The 17,539-nt window shown below is 38.9% G+C and overlaps 1 protein-coding gene across 1 annotated transcript in view; it reads right to left on the bottom strand.

Moving 5' to 3' along the window:
* Positions 1 to 1,004: 1,004 nt before the first annotated feature.
* LOC139710038 (transient receptor potential cation channel subfamily A member 1-like) overlaps positions 1,005 to 17,539 on the bottom strand; it is a 42,890-nt gene continuing 26,355 nt past the window's right edge. Inside the window, exons 13-26 of the mRNA XM_071621984.1 lie at positions 17,149 to 17,233; positions 16,436 to 16,495; positions 15,092 to 15,187; positions 14,312 to 14,382; positions 12,673 to 12,832; positions 11,862 to 11,966; positions 11,034 to 11,203; positions 10,450 to 10,579; positions 9,431 to 9,631; positions 8,521 to 8,700; positions 7,568 to 7,627; positions 6,854 to 6,981; positions 4,040 to 4,165; positions 1,005 to 1,206 (exon numbers count right to left, since the gene is read on the bottom strand). Coding sequence (XP_071478085.1) covers positions 1,005 to 1,206; positions 4,040 to 4,165; positions 6,854 to 6,981; positions 7,568 to 7,627; positions 8,521 to 8,700; positions 9,431 to 9,631; positions 10,450 to 10,579; positions 11,034 to 11,203; positions 11,862 to 11,966; positions 12,673 to 12,832; positions 14,312 to 14,382; positions 15,092 to 15,187; positions 16,436 to 16,495; positions 17,149 to 17,233 — 1,774 coding nt within the window. The remainder of the gene's footprint in view (positions 1,207 to 4,039; positions 4,166 to 6,853; positions 6,982 to 7,567; positions 7,628 to 8,520; positions 8,701 to 9,430; positions 9,632 to 10,449; positions 10,580 to 11,033; positions 11,204 to 11,861; positions 11,967 to 12,672; positions 12,833 to 14,311; positions 14,383 to 15,091; positions 15,188 to 16,435; positions 16,496 to 17,148; positions 17,234 to 17,539) is intronic.

Below are 17,539 nucleotides of genomic sequence, written 5' to 3'. Positions count from 1 at the left end.
TGTTAGCCCTTTTCGGTAGTCTGTCTTCGAGATCATCTTCCTGCACTGTAATGCTTCCAAGAATATTAAAGCCCTATAATAAAGACATAAATGACAGTATGAACTGGCTGGTCCTGCATTTGACAAAGACGGCGACTTCATCGCTGCAGAGGGTGCATTTTGTGAAGGGGAACCACGGTTTACAAAGCGTCTGGAAACCAGACTACCCTTTCGGGATGAATTTATTTTATTTTTTATTTATTTATATGTTTTATTTTCACAGGGTGGCTCCGTCAGTGGGTTAAACACTGTTGTTCTTGGAGGCCCTGCATGAACACGGCACAGCATGAATGGAAGATGATTGCTCATTACCATGCTAGCTACGTCATAATAATCTGTTTTTATTTTCATTATGGTGTTCTCTTTTCTGTTGATCAAACTTATACCACTATGGTGTGAATCTTTATCATCGATATGATACAGGTGCAAAGGTACAGTGTAGACAGAGGACTCGGTTTCAACTGCTGCCCTACCAGCTCATAGTCTCTGAGAGTATGGATATGACAGTTGGCCTGGCCGTCACAAGTCTGTCGTCCATAGAAATTTCTGTAAACCAGATTTCAGGGTAAAACATCTCGCTTGGGTAATCTAGGAGACGTTCTAAGGGGCTGGGAGATGGAAAATGGTTAAGATTCAAGACAACATGGAATGTTCTCCTAACCTTCTCACACTTTCTTTACCAATCGTCATGATCGTTGACGAACAATATTATTATTGTCGACTCATAATACGCGAATGTAAAAAAAAAAAATAAGTGAGTGCGCTGTGATTACTATTAATTCCAGATAATTTAACAAATTTTTGATTTTGTTTCTATCATTTCTAACTTTCTGGCTAACCTTTCTTGGTGCAAAACAGATTACGAAAAATTATCTATCTTACATGTACAGCGAGAGACTGAGAGGGAGAGAAAGGACTTTTTTTAAAAGTTAAGTTTTAGTGAGTCACTGGTCGGCTTCCCAGAGTCAGATCGTGGATTCGGACGAAGAGAGAAGTCGTGTCCTCGGCAGGCTCCATGTCGACGACGCCCGCGTTGTCGATGGCGATGACCGAGAAGCGACGGTGGGGGCGCTGTCCTGTCGACTCACGGCCACGCTGGCGACACTTGAACTCCGCGAGGTGACGTAGGACTGCGAGTCCGTGCAGTAATTAGGCGAGCCGAACCATCTGGTTTCACGTTGTGTTTGGCGGATCATTTTGCAGGGCATGGTTGCGTGTGTGTGTTGGGGGGGGGGGCAGGGGGCAGGGGGCAGGGGGCGATTGTGACGTGAGGGGAGTTCAGCCATTTGGCGACGAATATCAATTTAAGAGCAATTCCAAGGCATGATAAAATCCATGCAGGGTTTAAGAAGGTATGGAAACAGGATAAGCGTGGGATTGGGCAGTTCATAGCGAGCAAGGTTCAATGAGACAAGTTGATCGATCACATGTCGAAAAGGGGAAATTTGTCAACAATGAAGAAATTGATAAGGGCGCGTGGTTTGAAAAAAAAAGTAGAAATGGACCACAGATATTGGAGAGTAAAGCGTGTTTTCAGAGGGACAAGAAAAGAGAAGTATAGGACATAGGTGAATAGACAGAGGAACATGGCAGTTATGGAAATGACGTTAAACGATTCGAGCATTACAATATGAAGTGTTTCCGTGCGAGAGAACCAGAAAGATACCGTTGATATACGATATTACCGTTGTGATAGAAGGAGAAAAGATAGTTGAACATGATTCGTGTTATGAAGACATGATTAGTGCGATGGAGAGGAGTGCAAACAGTATTCGTGCAACGTAACGGAATAAGGTGGTAAGAATAGAAATGATTATTAGTCAGCATGGGCATGACAAACCAAAGTATTGTGGTAGTTTCGAGAATTGCGAAGAGATGACGTCAGTTTACACTAAACGAAACGGAGGAATTAACATGATAAAATACGGAGCGAAAATCATAGGAAAATACTCAGAAAGATAATGATCTGTTGGCGATATTAAATAAGACGCATGAAATCAAAAGGGATTTTTTGAAGGTTTAGATATGGCCGTGAGAGAAGGGGACTCGGAGTGTTAATAATAGTTATGAGGACATAGAGACATTCGTTGTCATAATATCAGGAAGAAAGCAAACAGAAAAAGGAGAAAGAGTATATCAATTTACCCAAATTTATCATCATTAACATTATTCACCGTATGTTATCCTTTTCGTACGGTCATGTTCCATCTCTCTTTGCTCCAAGTGAACTTACTGCTATTGTAAAATATGATATACATCAATTATCTCTTCAACAAGGTGCAAAATGCAAGTTCGACCATCTGAAATGCTACTAGGTATGTAGCTGCAGCACTCATTAATTAACCCACAGACGTATGTAGCATTCTTGCAAAACTTGTGCAGTGATTTTCTTCTTTAACTTACATCATGTAACCGTGACTATCAAGCACTGACAATGGGCTGTGAGATACTTTATATTACTGTTCAATATAAGATGCTTATGACAAATGGCACACAAATGCAGAATGGATCATTATTCTTATTTTCTTTAAAGTATCTTAGACTTAACAATCGACGATCTTAACACAATAATTATACTCAAACTCATATACAGTACAGTGTACCACATTATCATGCTATTAAATATGATGATAATTTTCCTATCAACTATACCGCATAGGCACACAGTGCAATAGTGATGTGGGATGTGTGTATAGTGTCATGGAGTGAAGTGAAAATATCACAGAAAAGCATGCTGCAACCACTGTTATATCAACTATAGAAAAAAACTAAACTAAATGAGTTACAATGAGATATAACATCACATATTCATCATGTCCATATGTATTTTGCGACAGTTTCATCCATGATATGACATTATCTATTATACATGCGCTACTTGCAACACAGGATTTGCAGAGAGCATTCGACTATTAGCATTTCACATGTCTTATTAAGTATAATGTTCTTTAAACCTGTGGTATACAATCGTGAAATCAGCCATGCATTTGGACAACGAGGAACACAGATGGGATGTCATGTTGACTGCTCGTATTAAAATGAAACCTTGCCTTGATCTTTATCAATGACACGCCCACCCCCAGCTCTGAATTAAAATGTGAACCAATTGTGCCTCGAGTTCGTTTTGAGTATTCATGCGAGGTGTACTTATTTTCTTCATTTGTTTACTTTATGTTGCTTTATATATTTTGTTCTACATGATGTCAGGCACCTAAAAAAAAGAGTTTCACCAATTGCTAGGCAAACGACAAACAAACATTCAAGAAAAACCCGAATGAGAAAATTCACAGCGAACTATATAAAAAAAACATAGTAGTGAAAGAATTATGTGCTCGAGTATGCAAGGACGAGATATTGAACTCTTGGAACACCGCTCTAGATGAAAATGAATAATAAAAAGAAATAATAAGTAGGGACCCTTCACCACGGTACCCTGATAAAGCCGACGACGAATCTTAGGGGGAAAAAAGGGAAGTAAGGTGATTTAGATGAAAAGGGGGACATTTTTCATGTTCTTGTTTAAGAGGCAAAGGCTTGAATAAAAAAACTAAACAAACGAGAGAAACGTCATCTCAGGATCTCAACATCTTTAGAGACTCTTTCCTTCCGTTTTTTTTTTCGGATAGAAAGCATGTTTTCATGGCGCTTCTGATCACAACATCAAACCATCCCATAAATGTATGGTGGATCGGCTTTTTACAGTTTCTTTGGTAGATATGAATAAAGTAAGACAAAAGTGAAATATTCACTAAACAGCTGGGAGTCTGCGAGATGGTCAAAGGAGATCAATGAAATTTAGAAAGAAAAAAGTTAGGCTGGGTTTTCAGTGATGACGAGCCACATTATCATGATAATGATATGATACGGACAAACAAAGAAGGAAAAAAAACTATGCAAGATGACAAAACAGAAACAAGAAACAAGAATGAAGTATTTATGATGAGGTGAGGGCAGTGCTTACTAGAACTCTGCTAGCCAGTCTAACTCAATCGACCCTGACCTGCCGTGCTCCCCGGGACCTTCCCCCTCGTCGCGGTCCTCCGCCTCGCTGCGTATCTCCATCTTCTGCACGATGAGGCGCAGGAGATCGTACTGGCGGTCGAGCTGCTCCTTGACCTCCTTCAGTCTGCGGGAGATTAAGGTCAACCTGAAAATGAACTCATGACGTCACTGGCGAACCGGACAGAGAGACAGATAGAGGCGGGGTATATATACACAGCTGCAAGGGCGTTAGAAAGAGATAAAAGAGGCTAGATCGCTACTTGTGCCAAGACTACTAGGACGATGGGACCTTCTCCGTATAGTGGGATTCAGAGAGCTACATTAAACGTGAGTGTCATATGATGCTTTTTCGTTTGCAATGTTTAGCATGGACTTTATGCTACTATGTCCTTTACTTTATATTATCACAATTGGTAATTTACTTGTAACTTGATATTAGCATAATAGACTATATTATGGTGTTTTTAACGTAAATTAATGCAAACTCTACACTACCATAATTTGGTACAGAGAAAAAAAAATAAAAGATGAAAATATTCATCACTTTTTTTTGTTCCGAAGGGGAGGGGGTCGCCAGAAAGAACATTACCACCTAATACTTTCTTAGCTTTTTGAAACATGATGTTCCGCTTAATTTCCGACTGAAGAAACTGATTTAACGAAGACTGTTTTCCAAGCCCTCAATCCACAAGACGACATGCCAATCACTATTAAGCAATCCAAAGCTATATAGTGGATATAAGGTATCACCATCTATCTTCAGAACAGGCCAATCAGTGATCAAAGTGAATAGCAGTGAGAGAATTTGGTGGGCAGATGATGCGGTTCTTGCACTCTAAGAGAAATAGATTCAACTGTCCACATTTATGGGTGCAACTTTGTGCCTTTCTGGTCTGAAAGGTGCAAAATTGCACCCGTCAGAAGTTACGCAGTTGTACCCATAAAGGTGCTACAATTATGTTACACGTAAAGGTGCCAAGATGAACATGTTTTTCCTAGTGTAAACACTGTTACGGAAAATAAAAGTCTTCCCGTATCTTGTTTTGAGTCAACCACACCAGAGTGCACATTGGCATGCTTTTAAAATCATATAGCGGAAAGAAGAGCACTATCTCATTCTGTTTTTATTCAATTCTATCATCAGTAAACATTCTGTACAAACTAAGTCAAAAGCAATCAATTGCAGGTACCAAGGACGGGGGAAATGCAAAACAGCAAATAGAAAATAGTTCCTATGTCTAATAAAATCACAACGATAAACTCAAAGGTAAAGACAATGAGAGAGACAGAAATAAAAAAGAAAGAGAATGAGAGAGGGAGATAGAGAAGGAAAAAAGGAGGGAAAGAGGGAGATTGCATGAGACAAATAGATAGATAGGCAGTTAGAAAGATAAATAAAGATAGAAAGAAAGACAGAAATAGGGTGTGTGAATTTTGTTTTATTGATAGCACTGTACTTGCGAGGAAACAGACGGAGGCGTTTTGTAGTATCTTCGACAGGGTGTGGGATTCGCTAAAGAGGGTAAAGCCACTTCCGCCATATTCCATGCTGCTATAATCATTTCCTCCGCCAAGAGAGCTACAATTTGCTGGCGTTGGTTTGTTTGTTTGTATATCTATTTCCAAAAATAACTCAAAGAATTATCAAACGGATCTACACGACACATTAAAGGGTGTGTACAGTTCTGGTCAAGGTGAAGATTTAGCTTTTAACGTTTTGTGAGATATTCAGAAACCACTCTATGAGATGTCAAAGAGCATGCAATTCTAAGGGGTATTACAAGTTTATTCGATGAAAATCGGTTTTGAAATGGCTGAGATATCAAAAAACAAGGTGAAACAAAGATATACTAATAAAGTTGGGGCATGTCGCCTTTTATTATTAGCACTTTTTTGGATATCTCAGCCATTTGAAAACCAATTTTCATCAAATAAACGCTGAATCCTTCTTAAAATTACATGCTCTTTCATATTTCATAAGATGCTTTTCATTATCTTACTTAGGAATGTTCAAAACATGAATCCCTACCTCAACCAGTACTGTACAGTCCCTTTAAGCAACAGTTGATAGTGACACAGTGAACAAATGATTATGTTTTGGCAGTGATCTGGATCACCGTCTTGATACAGGATTTTGTGTTTTTGTTTTTGTTTTTGTTTCAGATTTTTAAAGGATTCTTTATCATCGGAAACTCTTCGGCCATTTTCAGCATGTTTGCTTGGCGGAGGTCTGCTCTCTCCAAGTGCGTTTCTAGTTGGTTTATCATTTTTATCTAATGACTTGTCAAAATGTTCTAGGTCGTGGAATACCTCACCCATCGGTAAGAGAGGATGCAGAATTTGTAATGAGTCTGGATCAAAGACGTCAGTGCAAGCCGTGAGTAAAGAAATGGAGGAAGAAATCGAGAAAGTGGATGAAACGACAAGCACTATGATTCTGAATGGGGGATGCCACTTTTTTGTTTTCGAAACAAGATAATTATCAGAATATTCTAATGATCGGCTTCTTTTGAGAATTGATCGCACTACGCGTTTTTGTAGATAAAATCATGAACGTGGAGAGTTCATTTTTTTGGTTGATTTATTTTTTCAAAATATTTTCCCGAATAATTTCAAATCTTACGTTTGTCCGAACCCGCCGTGAAGCATACTCGGCTTGTGTAACAGGCTTTTTTTGTTCTATACTTTTTCAAAAAAAAAAATCCGTCTAACCCTTAAACATGAGGAAACGTCTGTCAGCAGTGGCTACAGTGATTTACATAGGCATACAGATAAACCACGAAAAACTCTCGAAAATTTACTTCAAGCTCACCTTCTCTTTTGACTTATCATCTCATTTTGTAAGATGACGAGTTGTGGGTCGTTCGCTGCGTCCCTGCCAATTTTAGAACCGTACGGGTTGCTCTCCATGCCCGCGGTCTCGCGTATTTTGTTCCATATCTGAATCAGCGAAATCGAAAAGAAAAGAAAGAACGCACCTAAAGTATGGTGAGTTACATTCGTGTGAAATGTTAAAGTGTCAAGGGTCTCGTGTGCTCTTTCAGTACAGTTTTACATGTATTGCCATCGTAAGTCGATAATGAACGATAGTTCATTTTGAGGATTTGTATCTTTGACGGTATGAAATATACGTAATCTTTTCCTTGACGAGATCTTGTCCTGTCCCAGCTGAACCAGCATCTCATATTTCGACAAGAAATCTAAAACTGACTAAGGTCTTATGACTTCTTAGATGTTGCTTGAAAAACAAAACAAAAAAAGTCGAGAGATAAGAAAGCTTCGTGATTACATTCATTTCTCATCTGTATTTCCAACCTGCATTTTGATTAAAAGCACCATTACTGTCATTCGAAGAATCGAGACATTTTCTCTCTACACATTAATGACTTGACACGGGTGATAAATATAGTGGGATAAAATGAAAGAAAAGGACAAGGGAAATGATAAGTTCAAATGTAGCATGCATTATACACAAAAATATAACATCATAGTGATAATCGCTCGACGTAATCTCGCCTTTTCTCACCCTGTATATGAAGTACTGCGCCATCTTTATATAGAAGAAGTATTTTCCCTTGTCTTGGGCCTGTGGCATTGCGGTAGTTCAGCAACAAAATAAAAATCACAAACAAACAAAAGAGGAAGGGGTTAACGAAATAGAACGAAAATTGGGTGGTGGAAGAACTTACATAAACGAGCAAAAGCATGGAAATTAAACCGAATAAAATGATTGGAGGCTTGCAGTTGTCTGAGATTGTACGCTGCTTGCACGTTTACTTACCTTTGTCCGTCTAGCTGTTAAACTATCCAAACCGTCTTACCCACGTCACCATAACAACGCCATGAACATTGGTGTTAACGCTCTCATTAATGGAACAAAGCAAAACATGATTTTTCCCCTGACTTTTTGGTACAAAATAAAGTGACACTGTTTTCTGTTTCATCCATTTCTTCATAGAGTATGAAGTATTTTGCCGTGTGTGTGTATAGACGTTTACACTGTGCACTCGTTACTCATTAAAAGTATTCTTAGTGTTTGTTTCATTGTCTATTTATCTATTTCCTTGTCTCAGTTTTCCTTCCTGCGATAGATACACCAAACATACTTGGCCCTGTGAGTGTAAGCGAGTACATTTTGCTTAGAGGTTAGCTTTTACTGTATGGTGTTTATCTATTGGTTGCTTGCTTTAATATTCGTTAGTCTCTGTGCTATTCCTTTCGGCACAACGCACAATTTCCTGTATGGGTGTGTACACACATGTATATTTGCCTACTGGTTATTCACCGAACTATACTCAGTGTACGTTTTTTTTTTTAATTTCTTGTTTCCTTCTAAGTGCGTAATGTGCACTGAGTTTCAAATACACTTTGTATTGGACTGTGTGTCAGTTGAAGTAGGCATACACATTTTGGTGTACTGCTTAATCATTAGAAATGTTTCAAGTGTGCTTTCTTTGTTTCTTCCTTCTTGCTACCTACACTGAGTATGAAGTATTTTGCTGTGTGGGTGTAGACGGTGTACTTGTCCCGCTCCCCTGCCTTGAGGATCCGCGAAGGCAGCTTCTGCTCCAGGTCCGTGTGTAGCTCCACCTGCATGGCCAGTCTCTTGAGATGAGCGTTGTGCTGCATAGAGGCGATATCACCGACGGCGAGACCAATCTGTAGGAGGAGGGGTGAGTCATTTTGAAGCGTTTTCAATTTCGCTTGTTTGTGTGTGTTTGTGTGTTGTTTTTTATCTCTGTATAATACACAGTATCTATTATCTGTTCATGCCTCTTTTTTGATTACTATTATTTCGTACCAATACAATCGAAAATTTACCGAAACTGTTCACATTTGGAGTATAATTTTGTTTTATTACCCTGTATTGGTTGTTTTCGGTAGGGGACTTTGTTAACGAGTCATAAAGAAAACCTCCTTGCAGTAATATGTTATCTCATAATAGCGTGCCTAATTTTGTCACTTTGGGATTATAATCATTGATAATTGACAAATTTCTGGCTATCGACAAAAAAGCGCAGATTAATAACAACGCTTAGATGAAATATCAACATCAATAATTATAACAGCTTTTTATGAGAGTTTAAAACTCGTCTCTATACGCTTGAAAAAAAACATGAATAGTAAAGAATAAAGAAACTGATAAGAATGTTTCCAACGCAATTGTTGCCATGTTAACATTTGACCTAGATAGAGCTAACCCGCAGTACTTTTTAGTCAAAGATATTAGGAGTCTACACGAAATGTGCGTCTGATGCGCTTTACGCTATTCAGAACGACTGTGATGAAATATTGTTGGCACGTTGGCATCATATTGTACAGTTGCCGGCAGTCATGGAAATTGGGTTATTCACTAATGCGACTTTAGGGTCGGATGATGATGTCGTACCAAGAGATTCATGAGCAGAATCGGCATGAGGAGAACGAGCCCGATGAGGAAGAAGTAGGTGAGCTCGGGATAAGGCATGGTGTAGTCGAACTCGTCGTTGGCTGGGTCGACGAACGAGTTGATGAAGTCGAGCTCGCCCAGGAGCAGCGCAGTGGAAACGCGGAGGAGCGACATGGCCGGGGAGGTGTGAGCGTGATTTAACTGTCGTGAACAAAAAAGGGAAAAACAAATCTTTGCCATGAGCCAAACTTCGTATGGATGATTTGCTTAACTGTATTTCTGATTATTTTCCTGAACATAGCCACAAATGAAGAATTTTATCGTAAAACGAACTAAGTCTATTCTTGCTAAGTTGAGATATTTGTGACTAAAGCTGTTAAAGACAAAGACAATAACAATAAAATACAGGAATTTGAAAATCATAACTTCTAGAATATTCCTTGTTATGTCACAAGTGAGTTATTACTGGAAAGGTTTAATTTTGCTCTTTCAGATGATGGACTTACTTTGAAATGTTTAAAAATATCCCTTAGCTCATTTTACAATTAAACTCTTCAAATATATCAATGAAATTGAGTATGAATTGGCCCGACCTTGTGTTTAGACTTAACTATAAAGGAATAACCGTCTCAAATGAATGGTAACATTAGCGCATTAGTTCTTAGATATGCGTTTGTACCTTCAGTTTGTACTAAAACATTTGTCTTCCGTCTTAAGATCAAAAGATAAGGTGAAAATATATATATGTCAATACAGAGTTATGGCTGATGCTTACTTTTGCATCCATGACCACGTATAGGATACTTTTACACAATCAAATCGCTATATTTTCCCTATGAGTCAAATACGTCTCAAAACGTAGAGTCGGTTAGACAGTACTTACTTCTCGCGGTACTAAGATGTGAAATATCAAACCGAACGCCACGATGAGGATAGAGAACACGAATAAGCATCAATATCCCAAACGAAAATACAGAGTTATGGTTTATGATTACTTATATATCCAAGACGGTACTTACTTCTCGCGGTAATAAGATGTGAAATGTGAGACCGAACGCCACGATGAGGATAGAGAACACGAGAAGGACTTGGACTAGCGTGCGCAGAATCTCTAGGAACATCACCACGTAGATACCAAATATATCAAATCTGAAAGAGCGCAAAGTGATTAATACAAGAGTATGTACATTGTGACAAAGGGGGGCACCATGGTCTACAGTTGAGTGAAATTCATACACGTGATGTGAAAAAAAGAATGACAGCGGTTTTGCTCAAATTTTAGCAGCAAGTTCGGAAGAGAAATACGCATTTTCTAAAAGATACGAAATACGTACCAATATTGAAATTAGCAGTGCTTTAGGAAAAAAACCCCACAAACATTCAATTCCTGTTATCACCAACTCCAAACAACGCCAAACGCCAAACAGTCAGTGGCAGTTCGAGTGATACATTGTAAGAAATCACATCGTCTTGAATATCCCAATTACGACTAGCATTGAGATGATCTTTTTTTTTTAATGACTATACATAATTATTATGCTGGCATTTCGTCTGGAAAAGACATTTTCTGTCCAATGGCTTGCTGCTTGAAAGCTATAAGTACCTTTGTAGGTATAGCAGAAAGTTGAACCACGCGAGGAAAACAGCCACCGCCCCACATTGCCACTGAAAGTCCTCGTTCTGCCCCGCCAGATAAGGCGCCACGAAGGCCAGCGAGGTGGCGTAGAGGGTCCACTCCAAGAAATTCGTGAATTCGTAGAAGTATTTTCCTTTCTGGGATTTGACAACGAAGAAAAAAACAAGAGCAAAGGAAAAAGAAAACAGGTGGGTAGTTTTCCTTGTGAACAATTTCTGATTTGTCATAACACTGATGACGTCAGCATTCCCGCCATACTATGGTATATAAGGATAAAACTCCAAGAGCGACTGCATTCAGCAATACAGATTATTTGAATTCTTCGTGCATGTCGTGTTATCATCATGCAATCGATCCATGTTTTCCGCTTCGTCAAACAGCAAATGCCTGAAAACGTTGTGTATGTCATTCTACAATATCTGGTAGTGAGAGCTGTTTACATTACTATTAAGATAAAGCAATAAGTAACAAACATGCAATTTAAGCGTATGACTCTCTCCTAAGTAGTATCAAATATTAAAATTTTATCATCCAGTATTACTAGAACTTAGCATGCACATAGATTATATTGCAATGAAGACTTGCTCAACATTTCCATCATTATAGCCTAAGACATAACTCAGGTATTTATGGCTTCTAGATTGCTATGTGAGAGTTTTTTTTTTTCTTTAAATGCATCCATCCACACCAAAACAGTCAAGCAAGCTATTCTACCACGCCAAAATGCTTTCTAGTCTAGTTGAATAATCAAGAAACTATAGCCTTTGTTTGTGGCGGCATAGCTGGGAAACTTACACCTGTTATACTTGCCTGTTGCAAGAGTTGGACGATTTCTTTCAGAATGTTCATGGAGGCAAAGCCACATATCACCCACACAGACACTTTCGTTGACATCGTGAACTACGAGAAATACAAAGAAAGGAGAGCAGTTTCTGAATCGGTTATCACCTTCTTATCGTATTCATCAGAATTACTGGCGATACTTCAAGCCAACTCATTTAGACAAACAAAAAGACGCAGCCTTTTGGAAATGGGTAAATATTCAATTATGCATTTTCTGACAAAAAGGCGTTTTCTTAGTGCTCACAAAGTACCGAGAATCCAATCTCTCTAAACTAATGATTCTCAGTCTTACTTAGCCTTTAAAGATGTTTTTTTCTTGTTCCTTACGAAATGATTTCCCAAATTTGCATTATTTAAGACCTCGGCACACCAAGCAAGGTAACTGCAATGGTCCGTTTTGTTTGTTTGTTTGTTTATTTATTTTTGGCTATCATGGCTATGGTGCGCCAAAAGTTACAACACACTTCCCCGCGAACAATTTTGTTACAAAATTAATCTTCAGCTGGTGATTTTGTTGCTCTTGCTTTTGACATAGGAATAAGATGTTAGGTGATTGTTACCGAGGCCTTTATTTTTGGTAGGTAAAAAATAGAAAGCTTCGTAATTCTGTGACAATAAGACATTTCACAATTTTGAAATAGTTTTCTCTTTATATCAATTTGATTAATCCGTAGCCAGGAGTTCATCCCATTTGTATCAAAACAAGAGGGAGATGATGTTGCCTAAGTTCCCATCCCGTAAGGGATCCAAGTGGTGCTCAGACCTCGGTCACAGGGAGATGGAGATCGACCACGGAGTCGGTGGCGTTCTCGGGCAGCATGCTGTCCGGCACGTCGGTCACACACACGAAGTAGGTGAGAAAGAAGACGAAGACGAGGTATATCGTGATGTTGGTCACGTGACAGGCTCGTCCGTAGGCATTCCTGTCAAAAAAGGCAAGACTTTGATTAATCATCTGCTCAATGTCTTGAAATGATCGTAATACGTACATGATTATGTATATGTCATATCTACTGGACGTCCCAGTCAATACTTTGATAGCACAAGACGACCCCCACAAAATGTGTGTGACATATTCCATGTGCGTATGTTTGTATAATGTATGTATAATATGCATTTTGTGAATAAATCAATCAAATCAAATACACACAAAAAGATTAACTTCTTTCTATCAAACTGATGATGCATACGTGTATCACAGGCACACAAAAGACAACAGTCCAATAAACTATTTCCAGGAAATTTACATTACCTCGGAATACAACTGATTATAAAATCATGTGAAAGATATAAGCATAGTGTGACATAATTATAGACAGAACTTCATTCAATATCACAGTTACTCTCCATCATTGATACATGACTTTTATAATCACTTATACACGTTTGGGCGTGCGCAAAATGTATAAAAGAAATATTTGCAGTGATTTTTTTTTTCACAATACAATAAATATACACATCCAATCATATTAGGTGCGGTCAGACTGGCAAAAGATCGAGAAGTTTAAGATCGCGATCTTTAAGATGTCGAAGTTTTGCCAGTGTGACCGCAAACTTCGCGCGAAACTTCCCGCGAAACTTCTCGATCTGTTTATGGGCGGCGTCTTCGAAGCGCGAGGCCATTGCCATGTACAGGTGTGCATTGTTACGTAACAATCACTAGCCATCGGACGGCGTACTCTTGCTTGCGCGCCTACCAATTGCCCAAAATTCGCGATCTTAGGGTGCGTTTATAAGATTTTTCTTCTGGCTAGAAACAGTGTTTTGAAACACTGTTTCGGGCCAAACAGTGATTCTAGCTCGAAAAAAATTCTTATAAACTCTCGCCGTGATTTGAAACAGTGTTTTGAAACACTGATTGAAATCGCTCAAAATAGTGCGTTTCAAAACAGTGTTTCTGTAGAATCAGTGTTTCAAAATCTTATAAACGCAACCGCGATCGCAAACACTGTTTATAATGACGTCACAATGCCTTGCGCGCACCCTGTTTGATCTTTTGCCGAGGAAAAACTGCGCAGAGTGAGTTGCGCAATGGCACAGTCTGAGCGAGAGCCCCAACACGCTCGGAAAAAAGAAAATCTTATAACCGCTCTCCTGACGAAAGTGTGATTTGAAACAGTGTTTCAAAACAGTGTTTCAAAACAGTGATTCTAGGCACGCAAAATCTTATAAACGCACCCTAAACTTCTCGATCTTTTGCCAGTCTGCCCGCGCCTATTATCTCATTCTCTTACATCCTCTTGTGATGTGTAATAACGAAAATTTCAAATGACAAACTAAAATGTAAAGATGAGAATGTGAATTTTTTCAAAATGTTTGCTTTACGGGAATTTAATTCATGATACGCGCAGCGCATTATCGAGAAGAGACATATTGTAAGCTTTTAACATCTCCGTCCTTACCATTTCATTGCAAGGTAGTTAACACACACTGGGTGGGATAGCAGGTTGATCCTGTTGAACTTCACCATAGTCTGAAGGAGAGGCAGAATAAGTGGGTTTAAAACAGAAACATGAAGCAAAATGTACACGTTTGCGACGGAAGATTAGCTGTAAATTATGAGCGTGATTGATTCATATTGATAAAGTAAAGTAAGCCCACATGATAAAAATAATTGATATGTCAAAACTGAGCTGAGCAGATCAGAATCAAAACCGCTAGAAAAGAAGAGTGGATATTTGTTATTTACATTGAATACTATTTCTATTTCGTATGAACAATGATTCACCTGGTGTACGTGCTCAATTTAAATCATTTGTATCATGATCCTTGTATGTGTGTATCAACTATTCCCTGATGTGCTTCCTTAAGTTGGTTGGAGAGGCCAAAGGGCCATAGTGATGTAGATTGCTCCTTTCCAACCCGGCAACTTAAGGAAGCGTACGAGGGAAAGCCTGGCATCTTGTATGCTTGTAGTTCGCCTGTTTTGTATGTTTATCTGTTATCACCTGTATTGTCTTCCAAATGCCGAATAAATAACGATAATTATGATAATAATAACAAGCCAGTACATGCAATCATTAGTCAAACTGCACGTTTGAAACAATTTGAAACACAATATACCGTCAGTCACTTATTATATTTCTATGATGTTCCTTTTCCGAGTATTTACTACTATTTTTAAACTGTTAAACTTTATGGGAATGAGTTCAAATTTCTAAGGCTAAAGCTTTGATACTTACATTGAGAACTAAAAGAGGTACGAATCCCTCTTCGCTATTCAAAAACCTCGATTGTTTCTCCTTTGTACATCTCAGATACGTGAAATCGTAGTTTCTCTGGAGAAGGGTAGAGGAAACGACAAAAGCAGATGAGGATGAAGAGTATCACTGACAGCGTCCCCCAACTCTAAGGCATGTTTCAGAAGTTTTTGACTGTGAGTTTCTGTGTGTTTGTCAGTGGAGTTTGTGCCTTAAGGGCTTTTTACACTTGTAAATTTTTGCTTAGCCCCGGACCAACGGTGGGGCTAAGGGGGGGCCTTAGCCCCACCGTTGGTACGGGACTATCCTTAGCCCACTTTCTGTTTACACTCGTTTTTGCCAAAGTGGGCTAGCCCCACCGATAGTACGGTACTATCTGGCCCTGCAAAATAGCAGGGGTTAGCACCGCAATTGCGGTGCCAAGCAAGTGAGTGTAAACAGAACGAAAAAATAATCCTGGGCTAAGCGAAGGAGGCGAAGTCCGACCCTCACTGACCAATCAGAAACGAGGTAATCAAGTGCTGCCGGTGCGTGCGTGTACGTGTACAGTACACAGCGTAATTATGAATATTCATGTGGTTTGGAAAGTCCGGGGCTAAGAAATACGAGTGTAAAAAGGTCAGTTTTCTCCTTAGCCCCGGACAAGAGATAGTACGGGACTAATTGGCGAGTGTAAAAAGCTGAAAAAAATGGTACGGGACTAACGATAGTCCTGGGTTAGAGAAAGTCCGGGGTTAAGAAACACAAGTGTAAAAAGCCCTTTAGAGAGTATTGATAAGAGCATAAACTGCGCAGCACTGAAACACCGGTCATATTACAGCCAAACACTGTGTGGGAATTTAAAGGGTTTGTTGAGCAGAATACGAGAAGAAAATGATAATAAAGAAATAAAACAAAGGGGAAGAAGACCCCCCCAAAAAAAAAACAAAACAAAACAAAACAAAACAAAAACAAAAACAAAACAAAAAAAACAAAAAAAACAACAACAACAAAAACAAAAACAAACAAACAAACAAACAAAACTAGATGTGGACAAGGGAAGTACGTGAGAGAGTACATCATAGGCAAATAGAAACAATGTGTGAACAAAGAAACCGGCCTCTTCACTGATCAAACATTGTTTTTGATAAATGACAGTAGATGAAACAGTGGCTATTGTTTACTAGCAACCACTTATTGATGCAACAAAGAATGGATCTGGTTCTAGCAAAACAGTCATCTCATCTGAATGAGGGCTTACAATGTGATTGCCTCACACAAAATAATTTATGTTATATTTTTCGCAAAGGCGTTAAGTGGATTTGAGGACAGAGTATTCGGACTCACCCTACTTCTTGGATCTTCTTCATCCGCCTTCTTCTCTGTCTGACATCTCTCTAAGACGGTCTAAACGGGGGCGGGCGGGTGGCGGCAAAATAACACAAATAAAGAGATTCTTCACACAACGTATATTTGAGAGAAGTTGATGAAGCTGCGACATGGTATTCTTGCTGCAAGCCCATCAGCTGATGCACATTTCATGTTTATTACTGGCAAAGCGTTTGTGCTGTTGAAGTTAGAGGAACGCTAATCATTACATACCAACATGACCAATTATTATAATACCAATTGTGCTCATGCTTTTTTTTCAAAGGTAGAAGTCAAATGCGATCACTATAATAGTTTCCTCTCTTCTGAATTAGGAAAACATAGGTCATGTATTAATGCTCTTCGAGATGTTTTGGCTTCAATCGAAAAAGCTCATCAGCTGCTCAAAACGTCAAGATTGTTTTAAATCGAAAGAAGAGATAATTATTAAGTTTGTCTCACAAAGTACGAGGTGATATTCTAATAGCTACCATATATATTTTTCCCTTAACATGTTACCATACTTCTGTGAAAGGGGTCAGTTTTCCAAAGATTGTATCATAATCAATGATTCATGGCTTGTTGGTCACCGCCTGTCATGGTAATAACTACAATTTATTATTATCCTATAAAGTCATAGTTTGGGATTCACAGGAGATGTGGACTGTTGAATGACATCTTGAGGCTCTTACGTAGGCGACTTCCGGAAGCTGCTCGATGAGTCCTAGCATGTGGGGCGCCGTCCTGTCCCCGCAGTCATCCATGGCTTCATGCCACCTTGGATACAGAGAGGATGAAAAAAGCAACGATTGTCGGAAACAATGATAATTAGTAAAAGAAGAGTTTTATGTAAAGTCAAAATTATATAGATTTAACGATAAAACTATAGTTTTCGAGTTGGTTGTTGGGCAGTGATAAACAAGAGGTGAAACTATTTTTAATGTTTTTATTCTCTGCTGAATATAGTCACATCTGTTATTTGAACGAAATCAAACATTTCTCATCACGTCACCTTATTAACAGCTGTACAAGGTTCACTACGACCCGCTATTATACACAAATACATTCAATCCAATGTTGTTT

Source organism: Diadema antillarum, unplaced genomic scaffold, assembly GCF_040938485.1.
Source record: "Diadema antillarum isolate AM-2024a unplaced genomic scaffold, OU_Dant_1.0 seq00001495_RagTag, whole genome shotgun sequence".
Lineage (NCBI taxonomy): Eukaryota > Metazoa > Echinodermata > Echinoidea > Diadematoida > Diadematidae > Diadema > Diadema antillarum.
This window is presented reverse-complemented; position numbering and strand designations above follow the sequence as displayed.